At 37.3% G+C, this 22,355-nt stretch overlaps 3 protein-coding genes across 3 annotated transcripts; 1 reads left to right on the forward strand and 2 right to left on the reverse strand.

Moving 5' to 3' along the window:
* Positions 1–1,967: 1,967 nt before the first annotated feature.
* On the reverse strand, positions 1,968–4,193 carry LOC122086976 (H/ACA ribonucleoprotein complex subunit 4-like). Its single transcript, XM_042655909.1, has one exon. The coding sequence runs from the start codon at positions 3,982–3,984 to the stop codon at positions 2,245–2,247; it is 1,740 nt and encodes a 579-aa protein (XP_042511843.1). The 5' UTR covers positions 3,985–4,193; the 3' UTR covers positions 1,968–2,244.
* Positions 4,194–11,208: 7,015 nt separating this feature from the next.
* Positions 11,209–14,695, forward strand: LOC122085420 (putative E3 ubiquitin-protein ligase XBAT31). The gene is made up of 8 exons (XM_042653845.1): positions 11,209–11,769; positions 11,879–11,938; positions 12,054–12,125; positions 12,263–12,384; positions 12,483–12,623; positions 12,710–12,817; positions 13,072–13,336; positions 13,978–14,695. Exons 1-8 carry the CDS (start codon positions 11,590–11,592, stop codon positions 14,383–14,385), a joined length of 1,356 nt encoding a protein of 451 aa, XP_042509779.1. The 5' UTR covers positions 11,209–11,589; the 3' UTR covers positions 14,386–14,695.
* Positions 14,696–18,331: 3,636 nt separating this feature from the next.
* On the reverse strand, positions 18,332–20,520 carry LOC122085833 (uncharacterized protein At3g17950-like). The gene is made up of 3 exons (XM_042654425.1): positions 20,132–20,520; positions 19,778–19,927; positions 18,332–18,984 (listed from the first exon to the last, which is right to left on the reverse strand). Exons 1-3 carry the CDS (start codon positions 20,183–20,185, stop codon positions 18,508–18,510), a joined length of 681 nt encoding a protein of 226 aa, XP_042510359.1. The 5' UTR covers positions 20,186–20,520; the 3' UTR covers positions 18,332–18,507.
* Positions 20,521–22,355: the final 1,835 nt, after the last annotated feature.

The following is a 22,355-nucleotide window of genomic DNA, read 5'->3' on the forward strand; positions in this document are numbered from 1 at the left end:
AAAGGATTGCTACAAGCTTATACAGGCACCTATGTGCACACAGGTATATGATACATAATAAGTAAGATGAGAAATGTCACAGAGATCCAGAGAAAAAAAAAAATTCTCAAAAGAAGGGTCATAATCAGTAAGCTCAAGTCCTAAATTTACCACCATACAGATTCAAAATAGAGCATTAGTTCCACCAAAAATATATATAGAGAGTATTAGGGCCCGTTTGGTATCGTTCTAAAAAAACGTTTCTGAAGTTTTTTCGTTCTATTAGAACGAAAAAACGGAATCTTCTGTTTGGTGTACTTATGGTCCGTTTCTGTTTTTTTGGAACAAAAAGTAAATAAAAAAACTGAAAAAACGAGATTGGACGGAACTCCAAAATGGAGTTCCATCTTCCCAGTTTCGTTTCATTTTACAAAAAAAAAAAAAAAAAAAAAAAAAAAAAAAAAATTCCGATAAAAATCTGAAATTTTGAAACACCTTTTTTTTTGTTTAAAAACTGCGTTTTGACACAAAAACTGAAATTTTCGTTTTTGACACGAAACGACGTTTTTGGAACAGAAACGATACCAAACGGGCCCTTGGTCAAATAAGAGAAACAAAAGAATAAGCACCAATAATGAATGCAACTCATGAATGCAACTTTATCTTTCATAAGATATTAGAAGCCTAGATCTATTATTGAAAAGAATAAAACTGAAAATCACTTCACCCCTAAAAGATATCATCCATACTCTTGTTTCTTTCTTCTGGAGTTGCTGACATCAATGGACATAAAGAAGTTGAAAAGATCATTACAATTCCAGCTAAACCTAAAATATAATTATCTTTAACCAACGCTTACAAGTAAGCGAATACAAAAAAAGAGCAACACTTCTATCACTATAAAAATTATTTACAATGACTGATTTCGTTTTCACGTAATTAGCTACCTAATAAGTTGAGCTAATAGATTTCACACATTTAAAATGGAAAATTAAAGTCAGTACAACCTTAACTTGCTATACCTGTCAATACATACGTAAGGCCATTTAAGTGTAGCACCTTGGGGATCTCCTATAACATAGACCTGTCAATTGCTTGAACTCAAACCATTCCATTCATACTCTTTCTGGTACAGCAGGAAAATGTCCCTAGGCTTTGAAAGGGTGGTTTACCTGTGTACCACTGTGTAGAGGTGCTTGTAGTTCTTTAAGTGAACCAATCACAGAGCTACTAGATTTTTCCAGATGAATATTAGTGGACTACAGCATGGGGAGCTTCGTCTCTGGCAACTTATTTCAAAGGAAGCCAATCTGTTCACAACCTGTATCCCAACCTTCCACAAAAGGATTTGAATAATTGATGGTCCCCTCCCATGATTACACCAGAAAAAAGAGCTTTGCATCCACAGCAGCAGCTTAGTAGACTCTTGTCTCTACAAGGGATCTAATAAATTTAGAGTCGAGATCTGCAATTATTGTAAATTGTGACAAATTTTGGATGGGATATGATTTTAGGAATTGTCTATAATGATAATGGCATTTGTGATCATTTCAAAACACATCAAGAACATTTGCGGCAAAAACCAAATGCATCATACCAAAGGTCATCCTCCACATTCTTTAAGGGGATGAAGAGATGACTGTCCCCTCTGAATGCAGAGAATCAATCCCTTGTGCACATCAACAGCCAAACTATGAAAAGGCTTCTATTATCCCTTCTGCACTAAAATATTTTGAATGAAAAGAGAAGAAATACGACAAAACACACTTCAAAATGCAGAGAAAGAACGATGGTTTTGTTATTTGAATCACATTATAACAGAGAACCTTGATCCTATCACCCCTCCCCACCGGGAAAAAAAAAATACAGGTATACAACAGACGGTCCTGAGAACTAACCAATTTTGAAGTACCAAATGTTCTTTCCATTATCAAAACCGGAAAGAGACCTGCTTATACAACAGTTGTACATGATGTTAAAGACCACGATAAGCAAAATCTAGATCTTTCCTAGTAGTGGATAAATTTCAACCAGAAGTAAATCACAAGAATCATTAGAAACAAGCCCTACAATTTGAAATATTTGAGCTGAAGAAACCTATCCATTATGAAAAGCTTGAAAAAAAAAAACATAATTCTGCAAAACATACTAAGGATTACAAAAGTTTCTTAATACCCAGTAAGAATGAGTTGAGATATTAGGAAGCATACACACATAATGTCTTCCCAATCGAAAAGGAAATCTCAGACCCATTCAAAACCACTTCTATTCATCTGCATCTCTATTCTTCTTTTTCTTCTTCTTCTTCTTCTTTTCGCTTCCATCTTCATCACTCCCAGCAGCACTTGCAGGTCCTCCGGAGGCACCATCATCTTCATTCTCTTTACTCTTCTTCTTCTTTTTCTTCTTCTCAGACTTCTCCTCATCTGAATATCCAGCTCCACCATTCTCTTTAGACTTCTTCTTTTTCTTCTCCTTCTTATCAACTTCAACAGACTCCAACTCTTCCTCTTCATTTACTTTCTTCAACTTCTCCTTCTTCTCCTTCTTCTCCTCCTTCTCGACATCTTCAACCTTAATTTTCTTAGTAGGAATAGGAGCAGGGCTGCCATTTTTCTCTAATTTACGCTTATGCCCTTCCTCATCTTCCACATTCTTATGTTTCTTCTTCTTCTTCTTCTCCTCAACCAATTCTGCCTCCACTTTCACCGGAGTCAGATCAGCAGCAGCAGCAAGACCTGCAACCATAGAATCTCCTCCTGTTGGGAGAACCACGTTCCTCAGCCACTCTGCAGGGGTGTTCTCATTAGGCTTTCCATGCTTATCTAACTGGCCCGCTGCAATCAGCTTCTTCTTCATCGAAGCCCTAGGACCAAGACCCCATTTCCTTGGATAAGTGTCCCTATCCATCACCACCCTCTTAATCTTCGCAACCACGCCATGATCACAAGTTGCCATCACTGCAGTAGTCATTTCTGCAATACCCAAAGCAATTGCCTCTCCCTTGGTGGTCATCAACACAACTTCCTCTCCTACCTCAATATCATTCTCAAACCTCAGCAACCCAGGAATCATAAACTTGGCACCATAACAAATAGCATTCACTGCAGAGTCCTTAACAACCAACCTCTTGTAACTGGTTAACACGACTTCAAGGGGCATTATAACCCTCCTCAGATAAGTCTCGTCTCTGTAATTTTCATAAACCCACTGAGCATCCAATACATCATGCATTGTAACCATGTTATCCTTCTCACCTAAAATCCCAGACCTAACCCGCCGGAGCTCCTGCATATGCCCTCCAACACCCAAAAGCAGTCCCAAATGGACACATAGCGTCCTAACATAGGTACCTGCCTCGCAAGAAATCCAAAAAACTACTAAATGCTTATCTACGTCATACTCAAGAAGCTTACTTTCATAAATGGTTCGAATCCTGAGTTGCCGTTTGACCGCAGAAATAAGCGGAGGCCGCTGAAATACAGCTCCAGTAAGTGTTTCAAGGGCTCTGGCAACCTTAGCGACATCGGGCACCGACGAATGAAGCCTCGCAATGCAAACGTACTCTTTCCCAGCTCCCTGCTGCGATTTCACGAGGCGAGTCGCTCGATCGATGCAGACGATGAGGTTCCCAGTCACTTTGGGATCCAGGGTTCCGCTGTGACCAGTCTTCTCGACATGTAGGATACGTTTGATCCACGCAACGACTTCGTGAGAAGAAGGGTTTGCAGGTTTGTCGAGATTGAGGACTCCGTACTTGATGTACTCGAGCAGAGGACGCTTCAGAGGAGAGTAACCAGAGGGAAGTGGAGTATAGTGGCCGGTACGGACGTTGAGTCGGTCGTAGTTCTTGAGAAGGATAGGCCATTGGGAGGTATCTAAGGAAGGGGTAAAGCTCTGGGGTTTGATAAGGTAATCGCCTTGCTCATCTGGTTTACTTTCATTGTTGGAGTCCTTCTTCTTCTTCGTCTTCTTCTCTGAGCGTGAGTGTTCAATCTCAGACATGGCGACTGCTGCTGTTGATGTTTCAGGATTTTAGTCAAGACCGGACCTTTTAGGGTTTTTGGCAAAGGAACCAAGAAACTCTCACTCTCACTGTTTACATCCTTTTATATGTGAGACAGAGATTAACTAAGAAGAGGGAAAAATGAATAGCTAAAACAAGTAACAGGGGAGGCGAAGAATGAAGAGTGGAGAAGCTTGGGGAGAGTGGTTAGGGTTTAGGGTTTAGTTCGACTCGTTAGGGTTTAGGTTTTAGGATTCAGCTCAAGACCAACATCAAGTCTAAGCCCAGCCCATCCTATCCCGAGGATGGACTGAAATATCTAAACCCATGCACAACCTATTAGGCTCCGCCAAGCCCAGCCTAGGTTGGCCCTTATATTGACCTTGGCAGCCCATATTTTTGCCATTTCAAGGCTAGGCAGGGCTGGCCTAACCCCGTCTAATGACTACATGCATCCAGTCGGATCGGGCCCAAATTGAGGTCGTAGCCCAAGTCATTCCAACCCGAACCCAAGCCTGGAATCTCGGCCCGTGGGCAAAAAGTCCCACCCATACCCTGATGGTTTTAGAATGGGTTCTAGCTCAGGCCCATCGGGCCAAAGTTGTACCCCTACCCCTAGCTTTTATACATAACTACCCCATCTCAACTGCGTTGTATCACTGATATTCTTTTCCAATTTCATAATTATCTGTAATCTCCACCAATGACAAGTGTTTTTTTTTAAATAAGGACAGAAAATAGATAATATGAATTCCAGACCTTTTGGTAAGCATGGAACTTGATTTCTGCTCATGAAGAAGGAGAATCTCTTCACCATTCACCATGGAGATCCATCTAAACTTCTGATTGGGATGAGAAAAGATATCTTCCACATTGGGAGTTAATGACAAAACACATATTCACATCACCAGTGATGAAATTCTTTCAACTTATAGTCAAAAAAGAAAAAATAAAATAAAATAAAATTCCTACTCTCTGGTGATTGGTGAAAGAAAGCTTATTAATACTAAAAATTTCAATTGGGATTGGTATTTTTCTTCGGGTAAATCAATCAATAAATATAACCTTACCAAAAATAGTATTAATTGTGATGATATATAACTTTGAAAGAAGGTCATCTTTAGATAACAGTAGACCCACTGTATAGGGCTAAATCCATATGGTAAACATTCTCATTGAAGTGACGATTAACCTTAAAAGACATTAGTGATTAGATCATTAGAACTGTTCTTAATCCAAGGTGATACAATACAAGTCTTACTTAGGTTTGTCACTTTCACATTTAATAATAAGACTTAGCAAAAATAAAAAACATATCGGCTGGGGATTTGTATTTTTTTTTTCTCTCTCTCACCCCAAAAAAAAAATATGTTAAAATTAAGTAACCAAATTAACTATCTTTGCAAATTGAAGATATTAAGGTATCCATTTTAAGATTCATAGATTATTAGTCAAAAGGTGTGTGAAACCACGATAATATATGGCATGCAAGTTTGTCCATTAGCGAAACAAGGCAAAGAATGCTTCTTGGTTATGGGTTATTATATAATGTCATTATACTAACTAAATAAATAAATAATGGATAAAGATTTTCTTTAGATGGGCTTTTGAAGGTTGTAGGATTGGAATCTTTGCTAGGAGTTCTCCTCTTCTTCTTTCCCTTTCTCACCTAAATTGATTGAATTCAGTAGTCAGATTCATGTATGTTTTTACATGTGATTAGATGATTACATCTATCTAAATTTGTTATTTTCAAGTGATAACAGTCAAACTCTCTCATTAATGCATTAAAAATCTAAGAACTTTATTATTTGATAATTTTTCCAATGATTTTTTTTTTTTCTCGATAAGACAGTGATCATGTTCACAGGGAATTGCTGATACTTATGGTTCCAATTTGTGATTTGTGATCATAAAGGAGAAATATGAGTTAGCATTTTATTCACTACTTGTTAAGGCATCTTAAGATACACTGGTTTACATGATTCAAAAAATCTTGAAATGTTATCCTTTTCACCATCTATTAATCCAGTTAGCTTCAATATGCATTTCTTATATTATAAAATGTAGAGAGTTTCTCATGCTGCCAATGTGAGGGAAATCTCACACACCAAAATAATGGCGGGGTGCAATCCATATGGGGCCCACATTAGAGAAAGAGAAAGAATATAATAAATTAAACCCATGTGAAATGGCATATGATACAACGGCTATTTGAAAAACCATTTTTCCATGCCTTATAATATAATGCTTCAAATAAGGTAGAGATTAATAAACTTTAAAGGAAATTAGTTTAGTAACTGTTGTATAGAGAAAAGAAGGTTGACAAACTATATGGCACATATGCCCAAACATAGGAAGCGTCAAATGGCTCCCACCCCCACCCTGGTGAAATGAAAAATTCCACCTTTGTTGGATGCCCCTGCGTCTATTTTCATTATCTCCCATGCTGGTGTAAAAGCTATAGTAACCACCACGACCATTATTCAACAAAATGAAAATTTTTTAGAGAATCATAGTGGGCCACTGATAATGGCTCCTTTACCTTCCCTTAAAATCAACTTCAATATTACTTTATTTCTTTTCTTCCATCTCTCTTCTTTTTGTTTCTCAAAACTTTCACTCTAGGAACAAACATAGAAAATTTTCATAAGTAAGTAAATGTAAAGTGATTACTTTTAAATACATATGAACACTATTAAATACAGCCAAATAATATGAGAAATAGGCAGCCAATTTTGAATTTAAATTAAATTAAATAATGAAATGTAGTTGTGGTGTACTACCATTTCAAAAGAGAAAATAGAAACTTAGTATAAGTAGATAAAAGGCTAAGAACCGAAAGGAGAAGCATGTGGTGTGGAAAGTCAAAAAAGTTAAACCTAGGAGGAAATCCCAACAAAGAAAATACTTGGAAAAAGCAGCTGAAATACCTTGGAATTGCAATGAATCATGGCATTCAATTTTTGAAAAAAACACCCAAATCCATCACTAACTTTTTTACATGATTGCACTAGACATGGAAGTGTCAATCAGGGTTTCAAAAATAGGACCAGATCAGCCTTCGATCTGGTTTAATTGATCCCCTTTGAAAAATTAGGGTTTGGGTATAATTGGATGGATTCTTATTATTGAATGCTCATCTTTTTAGATCTCAATTTCGAGTTTTTAAACCCTAGTGCCAATTTGCACAAAAAAAAAAACCCCCACAGCCAAACATGTATCATGGATTTAATTTAAGGCATGAAATTGGGTATCGATCAGTTTCAAAACCAGTTGTATATCACTCGTTATTGCCCTCAAAAGATACTTATATCAATATTTTTTTACCATTTTATGCTCTAACTATACCATATCATTGATTCGATATCGATCTTTTGGGATACTAATTCATAAAACCCTAGATGCTTGCACTCAGCTTTAAGTTATGCTTCTCAAAAGTGTACTCAAAGAACCCTCTCATTACAAGACATTCTATTTGTCTATACTATATACTTAGCCTGGCTTAATTTAATATTGATTCTCTTCCTATGGAAAAGTGAATGGTACAGTGAACTAACTATATCTGTATGGCGTTGTGGCTTTAGTGGGTATCTGGTGGGGTGGTGTACATTAGTAGTTAGTGCCATTATAATATGTCAATTCATTGGCACTAGGGAAAATGTTGAATTTGATTGCAGATTTAATAAAAACTTTAAACAAGGTACGGAATCCCACAAGCACATGTCATTGGCTAACCCTGATTAATTAATTTAGAATCTATAAGCCGTGTTTAAGTAGAGTAGGATATTTTTTAAAATCTTAACAAAGTGTAGGGTGAATACCAAAATCCCTTTTTTAAGAGATGCCAAAAATCATAATTCAAGGAAGGTGTCTATCCAAAGTAATTGCGACCTATCAACTCCCAAGTGTTCCAAATTTTCAACACGCCTCCTTCACTTAAGTCATAAATTGAAAGAGTCAAAATTAAGTTGCTTTGGCTTGTTGAACAACATTAAAAACAAAATGAATGAGAGAGAACAAAATATCTCTACTTGCGGGTCTACATCCTCCACTTAGAAGAATGTATAATTGAATCGATAGAGTATTTTTGATTATATACAATAGGGAGTAAAAGTTAATGATAATATATGAGTTCAATCACAAGATCAAATCATCAATGTTGAAGAGATTCTTTAATTTCTCCCAGTTGAAAGAAGAATTTTCGTCATATGAGTAAGATGATGAATAAAGAAAGGGATGATTTCATACGGTAAAGAGTCCACATAGAACCTAAGGAAAGTGAGTGCGAGGCGTGAGAAATTCTCTCACACCACGCCTCACCACGCCACACTAGTCCATAGTGCAAAAAATAATTTCATATAGTAACGGACCCACATTGTATCTAAGAAGAGAAGGCATCAGTGCAAAACCAATGAATCATTAAGTGAGAGTGGGAAGGAATCCCTACATTGCATGGGGTTTTTTTCCTTGAAAAATAAATGAAAAATGTCAATGTTAATTGCTCATAAGGCTTGACAGGATTGGTATCTTTATTTTTTATTTTAATTTTTTGGAGTTGATTGTGGGCCTCATAGTATCTTTACCATGACAAGCAATCTTAAGATCCTAAATTATACTGATCCCCTTTCCCAACTTGAACAAAATAGAACTCCATGTTTAATTCTTTCCTCTAGTACATTTCTCCCCCCCCCCCCCGCCCCCCCCCGCAACATTTATTTTGGAGGTATATACCATTTGTGGCTTCTCTTATGACTTATTCCACTTTCTTCCTTCCTTAACTTTTTTTTCTTCTATTTTAATAAGTAGAAAGAAAAAATAGACAAAAGTTAGAAAGCTCAAACTCGAGACTTCAAATAGTTACGTATATGTAAGACAAAGAAATACCTTAATGGACAATAGTTTAAGAAAAGACATGGGCAGATGCTATCAAGCGTTGCATGGGTTAGGTTGGTATCAAACATTATATGGCTAGGTATTTACATCAAATAGGTGGGAATGTGCAATTAAATCTGAATATATTCGGACCTAAAGAGAAGCAGTTTGGACATAGTTATTGCCTTCAACTTATTGGTGGTGTTCTCAAACCTGACCTACAAATTGGCCCATTTAAGGCGTTACTGTTTATGTTATGGGAATAAATTTTCACAATAGTCAACCTTAAGCACACTTCATGTGGTAGCTATGGGGCATGGTGATATTTCATGCAATGATTTTTTTTTTTTTTTAAATCACTGAAAGTTGGAAGTTTCAAAAGTTATCAAATCAGATATGATAAAATGGTTCAACCGGTTCAACCTTCCAAGTCATTGGGTGGAAAAAGATTTGAGTTTTTTCAGTTGACACACCAATTTAGGTAAGGGTACATTTTGTTGTCACTAAAATGGGGAAGTGAGAAGTTGTACATTTTTTATTTTTATTTTTTTTAAATTCTCCTTAATTTATTCTTAAAATCAATTAAATGTAAAAGTTTTAAAAACAAGGGAGGGATCGCAATCTGGCTACATGGACATCACAAAAGCAATGGGGCCAATGGGAGTGTACGCAAGAGTATCCAATCAGGGGGCCATTTTTTTATGTGATCCTTTCACGATGCCCTAGTTTGAGCCTAGGGGAGCGTTGCCAGACAATGTTCTTTTTCAATAATTTGATAGTAATTTGTCATTATTTCAATATTTAAAGTAAATATATTTTTTTCAAATTGGTACCTAAAATGATAGAATTTACCTTCATTAAAAGATGTGTTGCACTAAAAGGTCAAAAGAGTAAGCTTACGACTTTTTTTACCAACCTTAATTATGACAAGATTTTATCTGTAAGTCTTCGAGTAAGACGAAGTTTTGTAATTATCACAATTTGGGATTAATTTAATGGCTCCAAATAGTAAACGTAACCCCAAAACAATTAAGCATAGACAATATTTCAAATGTAATTTGTTAAGTGAATGTTCATGATCCTCTACATGCAAGACAATTTAAACATTATCCTTCCCCCCACCCCCATCACCCTAAAAATTAAAAAAAAATAATAATAATAAATAAAAAATTCAAGATATGAGGAATTAATGATCTCCACCAACAACTTACTTTTCCTTTGGAGGTTGGGATAAGCGATCAACACTATCTTCATAATGCTTGTTTTATTCTTAACAGCCACATAATAAGGGAAGGAGAAGGAGAGAGATTATAAGAAGAAATGCAGTGGAAGTACTACACATATATTTGATAGAAGAGAAGTGCTATTTATCAATTATCACTATTGTTATAATGTTAGTAATTCTTGATAAGGACTGGTTAATGGGGTGGGGCGATTTGTTTATTGGGCCTAGTTATGTGGGTGTGATGATTTTGATTATTGGATAAAAAATGTATACATTGGTCATTTGTCAAATTTTAGACTTAAATTTCTCCAAAAGACTTTACCCAAATTTTTGTGTAATCATTTATTTTTAATTATATAGCAGAATTTTGTGAGTGACAAATAAACTGATCTGATCAGGCCGTGAAATGGTGATTTTCTCTTTTTAATGAGCATGAAAATGATTTTCATAACTAATTTGAATGAGATTCTCACATTGATATGACTGTATCCCAATAGAAATAGATGTTGGAATAGAAAATAGAAACTAGAAACCATCTACATCAGAATCAAATCAAGTGAATCTTTGGATTAACTTTTATTTTTTATCCCTTGCAGTTAGTAAACTAACAAAAAAAAATCAGTGAAACTTTTACTTCTTGTGTCAAAATCCCCTTAAGTGCATTGCATAATTTAACTTTTTTTTTTTAATAATAATAAAAAAAAAATCATTACTTCTTTCATATTCCAATTTCTAGAATTTTTGGACTGATTCTGATCCCAATCCAATCAATTTAAATTTCTAGCTGTCGGTGGTGAACTGGAGATCCATTTTCCAATTAAGAATAAACAGAGATAAGTTACAAGTGGGTAGTCAATCGAAACTGTCAAGAAGAACGGGAAGCAAAGGGTGCAAACTGCAAAGGGCCCGAGATATCTGGGTTTTGGAGAGATATTAGAGAGAGAAAGTAGCTTCAGTTGCACGGTGGTGCCGGTTGTGGCCGTGTGGGTCATGGTTTGGCCTTGGTGTGGTGTGGATTGTGGAACGAAACTTGGATTTGGACAGAGACTCGCAAGACTCGCAAGACTCGCAACAGTGGCATCCGATTTCCCAATTTTTATTATCAATATTCCAATCTATATATAGAATACTATCTCCCACAAGGATCTAAATGGTGCGCAAGTATCTGTGATGACTTTTTCTCTCCCTTAACTTTCAGTATTGGCAGCTGCTTGGAGCCTTGGACCCCTCTCCACTGTCAGCTGCCCATACTAATTACTGATTCCCCAGCCATCATCATCTCCAGACTCTCTCTGTCTCTCTCTCTCTAAATACTGTTGTAGTTTAGGTGTGAATGTGATCAGTCCTTTCCTTCCTCTTTGAGGGATCTCGCAATTCGCAGCCACCATCTGTCCCTTCTGAGGAAGGAGGGCACAGGATAAGGGTGGTGCACGGGTTTCCACACCGGCTTCCGGTGTTGGATGCGAATCGACTAGAGGATAGAGCGAGACAGGAGGGGAAGGAGATGGGTCAGGGACTGAGTTGCAGAGCCAGGGAGGAACATGGTCTTCTTGGTGCTGTTCAGATTGGGGACCTTGACACGGTTGTTGCCCTTTTGGAGAGAGACCCAACTCTCTTGCATCAGTCCTCCGTCTATGATAAGCTGTCCCCCCTTCATATCGCTGCTGCTTATGGTCAGATCGAGGTTCGTTCTCTTTCAGCTCTCTGTCTCTCTCTTTGTTTGATGATTCCTTTTGTGGGTTTTTTGTTTCTTCCATGGATATTAATTATTTTCTGAATTTGACGATGAACAGATTGTGTCCTTCCTTTTAGATCGATCTATTCAGCCCGATATCTTGAATCGTCATAAGCAGGTTCGCTCCTTTGTTAATCAAATGAAGAAATCGCTGCTCTCTTTCTCGAAATGCTTGATCTTGGCCTCTTTCTTAGATATGCTCATTTTATTTCTTGTATCTCCTATTAAATCAGACTCCACTTATGCTGGCTGCAATGCACGGCAAGATCTCCTGTGTGCGGAAGCTACTTCAAGCCGGGGCGAATGTATGCATAAATCCAACCTTTCCCCTTCTTTCTATTGATTTCCCCCCACCCTTCCGAACGCGCGTTCCAATCTCTTCAAGTAAATTTTAAAACGCAATGGTGGATTGATATGGGTCTTGTATGAACTCCTTTACCAGATTTTGATGTTTGATTCTGTCCACGGAAGGACTTGCTTACACTATGCTGCTTATCACGGACATTCCGATTGCCTCCAAGCCATTCTCTCAGCTGCCCATTCGAGCCCTGTTGCCGAATCTTGGTGGGTTCTTCTTTTTTTGTCTATTCCTCATCTACTTGGCTATATCTTCTGGATGAAATTGTTTCAAGGGCATCTTTGTGACTGGGTTTACTTTGCAGGGGATTCGCACGCTTTGTGAATGTTAGAGACGATGGCGGAGCTACTCCTTTGCACTTAGCGGCCCGTCAAAGAAGGGCTGATTGTGTTCATATCCTGTTAGATAGTGGGGCTCTTGTCTCTGCCTCTTCGGCCGGATTTGGGTAATGATCTGTTACAACAAGCCCCTCTTTGTCCATCCTTTCAGTAATAATAGCAGTCTCTGAAATTGATAGGTTCCTAATTGCAGCTGCCCGGGGAGCACGCCACTTCATTTGGCAGCTCGAGGAGGTTCATTGGATTGTGTCCGGGAACTTCTTGCATGGGGTGCAGATCGCCTTCAAAGAGACTCATCTGGGTAAATTTTGCTTCTTCTTCTTGGTGCTGAAACTAGGAAAGAACTATATTCTCATGGCCGATTGTCTGAAGTAGACACCCAGTGCTCGAAACTGGTGAACTCATAAATTTGTCCATTTCTAGTAGTGTTTTAGGCTCTTTTGAATCTCGAACTAGATTTTGTTGTTGGGAGAATTACTTTATGAGCTTTTTGTGAGCTTAAAATTTGGAAAAAAAAAAAAAATCGACTAAAATTGTAAAATGGATGGGATGCAGGAGAATACCATATACGGTTGCTTTGAAATACAAGCACAGAGCATGTGCAGCACTGCTGAACCCATCGTCAGCAGAGCCTCTTGTGTGGCCATCACCTTTGAAATTCATTAGTGAACTTAATCCAGAGGCAAAGGTCTTGCTGGAGAGGGCCCTTATGGAAGCAAACAGGGAGAGGGAGAAGAGTATCTTGAAGGGGATGGCATGCTTACTTCCGTCGCCTTCATATTCTGATGGAGACGCCAGTCTTGATGACAATATCTCTGAGGTGATTTTCCTTATTCCACTTCCTACTCTAAAGGCCCATCTTTTCCATTTGATATCGACTCTGAAAGTTATGAGGAAATTTTAGGTTTATGTCTTTAGATGTGCTTGAAGGTTAAATCATTTATCATTATCAACCCCATGCAAAGGTATTATTAGGGAGAATAGAAGTCTGGAAGTGTATGTATGGGATTTCCCTTGCAGTTCTTCCCCTATTTTAAGATAGAATGAGATGTTAGAAAATAGCGTTTTGATTCCTTAATTCAGGAAATCATCAGGAATAACTTGTTTTATACTTCTGTACTTATAAGTGTCCATATGATGACTAAGAATGCTCATAGAGCTAGAGGCTTCCTCATTTATATCATTGAAAGAAACTAGACAGTTAGTTGTCGATGAAGTTTATAGGTGTCTTTACCACTAGACAGATATTATCCTTGGTAGCTTAATTTTAGATTCATGTTTCCAGTTGGTGATTTATTTGATCGAAATGGCTTGAGAATGAAGATAATATGTTACTCTGAGGTGAAGAAAGATGAATACATTTTCTCTTCTCTTCATGTTTATAGAAATTTTCACAACTGAGTTACCAAATATGATTGCCTTCCAACTTCCAAGCTCACTGTTGAGAATAATCTCATACAGGAAAGCGACTACGAGATGTGCTGCATATGCTTTGACCAGGTCTGCACAATTGAGGTCAGAGACTGTGGCCACCAGATGTGTGCTCAATGCACTCTAGCTTTGTGCTGCCACAACAAGCCAAACCCGAATACCGCATGGATGAGCGCCCCTGTCTGCCCATTTTGCCGCAGCAGTATCGTCCAACTGGTGGTTGTCCAGAGCAAGACCGAGGATGAAATGGACATGGATATGGATATGGACATGGACACCAATTGCTCAAAGATAAGGAAGTCCAGGAAGTCGAGGACCTTTAGCGAGGGCAGCAGCAGCTTCAAGGGCTTGTCAGCCGTGGGTTCATTTGGGAAGATGGGTGGCCGTGGTTCAGGAAGGATTGCTGCTGACAGCAGTGATTGGGTTGATAAACCATGACCAAAGAGGATGGTCTCTCTCTCTCTCTATTGCTATATATATATAGATGGAACTCCATAGCTATGTAGATTTCGGGCATTGAAGGCACTGGAGGATTGGATCAAAATAAGCAAGAAGCCTTTGCAGGTTTGGGTTGGTTGGTTCTGTTCTTTGAGTCTTAATTGTTGCAACTTTGTTTACTTAAGATTGAAGCAGTGGTGGTTCCTAGAGTCTGTAGACTGAATTAGGAGAAATTCTTGCTTTGTAAGGAAATCGAATACACCCCTTCAATTGCTGCTACAAGGTAACAAAATTTTACCTTTCAACTCCAGTTTAAGTAAGCTCTAGATCTACCAACCTCTTCTTGCGTTTCCTTTTTGAAAAGGGTGTAATGTAATATCATTTAATTTGTTTTTTTGTTTTTTTGTTTTATATGTCCCTGTATAGGGTTTTCATGATCTGAGAGTTATTTATTCAAAAAAAAAAATATATATATATATATATATATATTTGAAGTTTGAGAAGGTGTGTTCAGTATGGTGAACTAATTAACTGTTTCTTTAAAACGAAATTGGAATGTATGGAACCAATATGATATTAAACACGTGGATTGGGAAGGGACTAGAGAGGCTTGAGTTGGCAAAAGTGGGTAAATGTGGTTAGCCCATGACTTGGTTCTTCAAGCAATCTTGAAAGCGTTTGAAGGAGGACTCAATGATTGAGAGGATACGACCAAAAGGGCAACAGCTACCCAACTGGGGGAATGTGGGCCCCTGTTTCAGCTAGGCTTTGTTTTCTTGTTTCATTACTTTTATGAGATGAGCCCAGAGGAGTATGTGGTTTCATGGAGAGGATGGGACGACAGGTCACTTACGTATGGGGTTACCATGCAGGCCTGCACCAACCCAAACAACCCCAATCCTTCAAAACGGATGCACACTATTGGACTCATGTGAATGTGATTGGGTCCAATCCTGACATGTATGGTGGAGAGTACATGTCATCCTTCCATTGTGGGACAAATAGAGGACAGATATGCAAGCAAATGTCATTTTAGCCCTTACTAGTATTGCTAATCCTAAGAAGGTGACAATTTCCAAGTTCACCATTTTAGTGACATAAAGAAGTACCTTTTTTTTTTTTTTTTTTGAGTCCAGATCCTTGATATAATGTATGAAGGTCTTCTTGATGTCACCCTTGCTCATGGTTTCGAGTAATCGGAATTGGATTGCCGATTCCATACGATTCACATTTGATTTCTAGGGTTTTTTTTAGTGGATTTTGGCTCATCAAAATCGATTGAAGAAATAGGGTGATCGCTTCCCACGTGGCACTGGGACCCTATAAACTGGATAAGTGTTAGGGAAGGGGGGGATCAGAGGTGGTGAACCAGTCTGTGTTCTGTGAGTGACAGCCGCATCATCATCTTCCATCATCCTTATAAAATAAACAAAGTTGCAAGGACTTTAATTAGGAATGAGGAAAAGAAGGAATGAACCTAACTATTAATTTCTTGGTAAAACTGAGAATATGTCCAAAGTTAGGTGGAGAATAGTCAGCTTCCAAAGCCCCATATTAGTTTATAAGAGATCATCACAAATGTCTCTTCACACCTAAACTAGAGAGAGAGAGAGAGAGAGAGAGAGAGAGAGAGATTGCAACTTTTTAATAGTTAGTTTTTTTTATTATTATTATTTTTTTTGTTTAATCATAGGGTTCAAAGGTCCACATGGAAGATATTAACACATCAGCCGCCTTAGCCTCAGTGAAAAAAATTTATAATTATAATTTTTTGGTGTCCATCAATTTCATATTCTGAGCTATGGATTGACTTGGTTGAAGCGGCTAAAATCACTGAATCAGGTGCAGTCATTTGTCAACGAGTCAAAGTTTTCTGTTTTGAAGATTACGTTTGATATGTATTATTGGAATGCATTCATAAAATAGACTAAGATACTTTTTTGGTCATATTTTCTAACATCAACAAACAAGAATACATACCAAACATTTTTTTTTTTTTTTGTCTTAAAACATGTTCTCGACTCATACTGAATTTCATGAATCCATACCAGACACAACCTAAGAGTAACTACTCTCTAAAGCATAAAGGGTTAATGCACAGATCGAAGAATGTCTAATTTTCACTATCGTCACCGCTCACCATAACTCTTTTTATAAAATAATTTGTCAAGATGGTAAGGATTGTTCTTCTTCTTCTTAGTTTTTTTTTTTTTTTTCTTCTTCTTCTTCTTAGTTGTTTTATTTGATGATGCATAGTTTAACAATAAACATCACCCATAGTGGGAAATCCATCAAACCAAACAAAACTGAAACCCTAACTAGATACAGTTGTTTCTAATTTTTATGTTTTATATCATTCATATCTCTCTCTCTTTAAGATATAGGGAAGCTGCTTATTCAATTATGACGACTGACAACTGGGAAAAAAAAATTAAAACTAAATATTACAAATTATAATATGTTTTATTGCCCAAATGATCAAGCTATCTATGTTTGAGTTTGATCATCTAGAGTCTAAAGCTATTGTTATTGATATCCAATAAAGAGAAGAATAAAATTAATATATATATATATATATATTTTTTGGTAAAGAATAAAATTAATATTGTGATAATGAAACATTATACTAAAATCTTCTTATGAAAATAAAAATTTGGATTGCATAAAGTCAAAAAAGAAAAAAATCGGCCGACATTGTTGAAGGAAATAATGAATTATAGTTTTTAAACTTGAAAATTTAGAAAAATATATATACAAGTGGAGAGTGAGGGATGTGATACACAATTAAATTTTATTCTTGAGGGAGGGCTTTGCTAATTTTACATTAATAACCCCATTCAAGTTTCTACTATCTTATACAAACACGTCATGTCTTAACCAAAAAGAAAAATTGGGAAAGGTCTAAGGGAGAGATCAAAATGGCCAATTCCTCAGCAAATAAACACTAATAATACCTACTACGACTAAATACACAACTAAATATATATGTTCCATTAGATTGCCTCATGAGCTAAAAGTCCCTCTCACATACTAAATTAAACCAAATGAATAAAGGCAAAAGTTTGTATGCATGATCGTGCATAAGCAAATAGTCATCGGATGGGGGATGAGGGCCTATGGAGCACTCCCTCACCCTCACCCTCACCCTCATTTGATGGCTATGTGCATGGTCATGCATGACTGTTCAGAGAACCTACCCCATAAATAAATAATAAAGATTTCATTTTCTTTCCACCTCACAGTAAAAAAGAAATATATTCTCATGAAGAAAATTATTTTCGATTCTATAGAATAAAGGTTGGGCTTCTACCAAAAAAAAACGAAGAAAGGTTGAGGGTTAATGAACATACAAAGCCCAATTATAAGGTAACATCATGGGTGAAGAGAAGACTCTCTCTTCACCTCTCCAGTTGAACTAAAACTTACCACCTGAGTCTCAAAGTAGAAGAAGAAGAAAACGAAAGAGAAGAGGTTTTGTGTACGATTGTGCACCAAAATCGTTGGATGAGGGTGATGTAAAACTTGATCCTAAAACGATGTAGAATATAATAGAAAAAACAAAAACAAACAATATACACATTGGCTGTGATTTGACAAAATAATTTATGTAGATGATGAGATGAAATCTCTATTTCACTATCAATAAAGAATAGGGGTATAACGTTCATCCTCACACCTCTCTTATATTACCATCAGAACGAAAGAAAAACTCAATGCCATTATTTGGGAGGCCTATACTAGTACTTTTTCGATTAAAGTGTAATGGAATACAAGACACTGTGTGTCAACAGGTGAGAAGCCATGTCCCTTACACGGCATGCACCAATCGGTTGGTTGCATGACCGTGCAATATATTAGGCATGCATAAAACCTTTTGCACAAAAAGTATCAGTATAAAGCCTGATACATACAGAGAGAGAGAGAGAGAGAGAGAGAGAGAGAGAGATGGAAGGAATTGAAATTTTATTGACATTGTAGAACGTGAAATCATATTCCAAATTGCAAAAGAGAGGAAAAAGAAGAAAAAAGGAATCCGATTCCAAAATCCCAACAGTGATAGAAGCATAACTGCATATGAAAAAAGAAGTTCTGGAGACTGATGTGTAAATGATGCTTCAATAGCTAGGGTTGTCCACACACACATGAAAACAGTACCGGAACAGGGTACCCATTTCCATGGTCCAAGCTCTTGTGGTTCTGGGATGTACCACCAACTTCTGAATCAAACCATGAGTTTGACTGAGGAGGTGCTATGCGCCCATCAACGAATAGCGGATTTGGTTCAGAGGAACTCCTTTCTATGGCAAACTCATCAGCTTCATAAATAGTTGGACTCTGATTCCTCCTGTAATCGTTAGCAGCTCTCCTCTCTGCTTCAAGAAAATGGCCTAAGGATGGTGGGTTGTTCAATCCATCAGGACTATCTTCACCTCTCGAGCATAGAGAGAAGAACCAAGTTTTGGATCTGTAACTCTTCCTGTTTCTCAAGACTTCTGCTCTTCTTCCTCCACCCGATCTTCCTGAGAGCTCTAGAATGCTGGACACACCAATGAGACTTCCAAGTGTCATGCTCTTGTCATGGAAGAAGGACCCTGTGGACTGAAACAAACATATAGGGAGTCAAAAACTTTTATCTGAGAAGAAAAATCATAGAAACAAAAAGAGGTTAGAAGGTGTTTGTATGTATATCTCAATGAGAAACTCAATTAATAGAAAAATCCAATATGTGCTTCTCATGTGTGGATTTAGTCCCAAATTGGGTTTCTTCAGAGAGTTATCTCCATACCCAAACTCAAGCATTGACCTTATTTCCAATTATTATAATTTTTTTTTTGTTTTCATTTTTGCAGCAACAAACTTAAAATATGGATAATTAACATGTTTCAGTGAGCAGCTTAAACATCAAGAGGGTACCCAAATGTTACAAATTTGGGTGAGGGAATGATCTCTTTCCACAACACATTGCCTTTCTACTCACACAGAGGACAAACAGTAAGCATTATTAGTTCTTACTGTTGAATTATCTGATGTTTTTTACAATGCGACTTCTCAATGACTAAAGTGGTGAATTTGAAGGTATGTGTGTGAAGCATCACATCACACAGTCCCCAAAGAAGCCCATCAGGGATTGGTTACTGTACAGTCTTTGCCATAGGAAGAAAGGACATCCATTGATGCAAAGAGTCCAACATCATTGTAGACCACCACCATGTGGAAACACTGAAGAGTTAATGGCTTTTCAAAAATCAAAAGAGACAGAGAAAGGAAGGCATCCCAACGGAACCACCAAATAGTAATAGGAAGGAAAGAGAGACAGGGAAAAGGAAATAAGAAGAATAGTACTAAAAGTAGAATGGGCTTTCTTAATTAATTCTACCTCTTATTAACTGACCTCTGTATCCAAATCTGAAGAAGAATCCGTAGAGGAACTTGGAGAACCAGTGATCAAAGTGTTGAATGAAATTGATCCAGAATAATCACGGTTCCTAACCAACCCAACTCTCACATTCAACGGTTGCAAACCCAGAGGCCATCCATCTTCCTGCGATCAAAATGGCCAAAGGAAAAAAAGTGAATTTTTTCCCAAAAAAGAGGACAGAACAAGAAGAGGCCAGCAACGCAAAGACAAGATCAGTGAGTAGAATAAGAAGAAAATATACTGGGAGATGACAAAAAAAAAACCCAAAATTGAAGAGACCCATCGAAGTGAAAAATCCAAAAAGGGCAGAGCTGAAAGCTAAATCACCTGTTGAGTCATAGCTCCTGAAGTACTCTGGGTCTGTGATTGAGTTACCAACATAAATCCGAAGACACCACCTCGGATGAAGAAAGAAATGTCACTTCACGAGCGTTTGATCATCTTTGACAACAGTGCAGCAGATAAAAGTCAGATTGTTCACGGAGACTGTGAACATGAAAACTGTAGCCATAGGTCATCCATGTAGCCCAAGAACATTGGTCTCCAGCCAGCAAACAGGGGAAGAGAAAGAGAGAGTTACAAGAACAAGAAAGAAGGGATAGAGTTATAAAAGAGACACCAATGAGAGGGTGAGAGGTCCTACTCCTTATAAACAAACACTTTCTCTGCTATCTCTGGTTTACAGACTATTCCTCCTCAGTCCTCAGATGACAGATCAAAGAAGAAACAAATAATTATTGTGCTTTAAAGAAGAAAAGGCAAAAGAGCCAAACTTGGGAGTGGGAAAGAAGCAAACACCCTTTCATCTAAATGACCAAAATAACCCCATCATGTTGATTTGGAAAAAAAATTTCTATCCAAAGTGCCAAACACTACTTCAAAATGCAAATGATTCTGATAGGGATATGATCGTTGGATGAGTCTAAAACTCTACCATAAACTCCCCATTTTGTTGCAATGCATCACCAATTCCATAGAGTAACGGAGAATGTAGCACTTATCTGGTAGTCTAATGTAGGCAACATCAGCGTATGGGATTAATGGAAGGGTGTATGAGAGCATCTTTGGTGCATCAAGAGAACTATTGTTTCCTGGCATAGGCAACATTAGATTGATAGGTTTTTTTTTTTTTTTTTTTTTAATAAAAATTTAAAAAAATTATGAAACAATTATAGTTTTTTTTTTTTCAACATCCAGTAGTCAAATGTAGTCAAAGATTCTACGGTCTACCTGACATACTCGTGTCACCAACTGTGTTTTAGATTCAACTGTGGCTTTGGTCCCTTCTGGCCCAAAAACATCATCCCATTTGTCAACTTGGTATCAACCTGACCACCCTACCCTACTCTATGACCGTGCAGATCGTCCAATTGAATCAGAATACTCACATTACTTGACCCACGTATCCGATCTTGTGAAATATAGTGCGATGGCCCTTGAAATATAATGGGATATTTCTCGACATATTGTTTAAGAAATAGCAATTGAGGGTACGACCCAAAAACCTAAGTTAATAGATAAAGATTAACGCAATGGAACTATAAGTCCGCAACTTTATAGCTTTTAACATCCCAATATTCTCTCTCATGTCAGCAGTTTAACATTCTTTTTTTTTTTTTCAGTAGAAATTGTTTTTTTTTTTTTTTTTTTTTTTGATAGGTAGGGAGGGAAGTAGGTAACAGCTAGGAGACTCGAACTCGAGACCTCCTAGTGAGCATGGGTTTTATACACACCACAGCTCACCAACTGCACTAAGAGAACCTAGAGTAAAGAGAGAACCTTAGGACGATAACAATAGATTGATAAACCTAGAGTTTGATATCCTTGATTGAAAAAAAGACTTTGATATCATGTTAAATATAATAAGATAACCCACGAATAGCACTTAAAAGTTTAACTCAAAACTTAAGCTATTAAATAAAGATAATCCAACATTTTAAATAACCGATGAGAAATTCTAATTATACAACTCTCAAGATCTTAACAATCCTACACAACAATGGAGAAAAGAGAACCCCACTCATCAAATAGTGGACCACAGCCTTCAACATGCGTACCACGTGTATGTACTTGTCAATTTTTTATTATGAAAAATTGAAGAGGAATTTTTTTTTTTTGGAGTAAAAAAATGAAGTGGTGTAGGTGGAGGAAGTGAAAACACACAAAAATTTTCATTTACCATTTTTTTTTTAAGGGGAGAGGGAGTAGAAGTCGAAACACTAGTTTCATGATGTTACATGATGAGTAGTGGAACTGGAACTGTGGAGGAGCATCCAATAAAGAAAAAGAGAAGTGCTTTTGCTTTGTTGTATGAGAGCTGGAAGAGGGCCCAAATTCTTGAGTGCCCCTTTTTTCTTTTGTGATGGTCACACCTCACAGGCAACACGTTATCCGTGTTCCATTTAATGATCCACCACAACCTTACCTACAGAAACTAAATTGCATTGCAGCACTAGCTTCAACTGAATGGGTCCTCAGCGCTCTTGCCAAAGAATAACCTACAGGAGCTCATATCTGAAGGCTGAGATTAGAATTGACACTTGACTCCTTT

The sequence above is a fragment of the Macadamia integrifolia genome, chromosome 8, assembly GCF_013358625.1.
Source record: "Macadamia integrifolia cultivar HAES 741 chromosome 8, SCU_Mint_v3, whole genome shotgun sequence".
NCBI classification, from domain to species: Eukaryota; Viridiplantae; Streptophyta; class Magnoliopsida; order Proteales; family Proteaceae; genus Macadamia; species Macadamia integrifolia.

Bases quoted from the DNA above. Each gene is read 5' to 3' on its own strand.
- LOC122086976 (XM_042655909.1), bottom strand. From the start codon at position 3,984: ATGTCTGAGATTGAACACTCACGCTCAGAGAAGAAGACGAAGAAGAAG.
- LOC122085420 (XM_042653845.1), top strand. From the start codon at position 11,590: ATGGGTCAGGGACTGAGTTGCAGAGCCAGGGAGGAACATGGTCTTCTT. The intron at 12,624-12,709 runs GTAATGATCTGT...TCCTAATTGCAG, and splicing joins GCCTCTTCGGCCGGATTTGG to CTGCCCGGGGAGCACGCCAC. The intron at 13,337-13,977 runs GTGATTTTCCTT...AATCTCATACAG, and splicing joins TTGATGACAATATCTCTGAG to GAAAGCGACTACGAGATGTG.
- LOC122085833 (XM_042654425.1), bottom strand. From the start codon at position 20,185: ATGTTGGTAACTCAATCACAGACCCAGAGTACTTCAGGAGCTATGACT. The intron at 19,928-20,131 runs GTGATTTAGCTT...TTTTGATCGCAG, and splicing joins CAGGAGCTATGACTCAACAG to GAAGATGGATGGCCTCTGGG. The intron at 18,985-19,777 runs GTCAGTTAATAA...TGTTTGTTTCAG, and splicing joins CTTCAGATTTGGATACAGAG to TCCACAGGGTCCTTCTTCCA.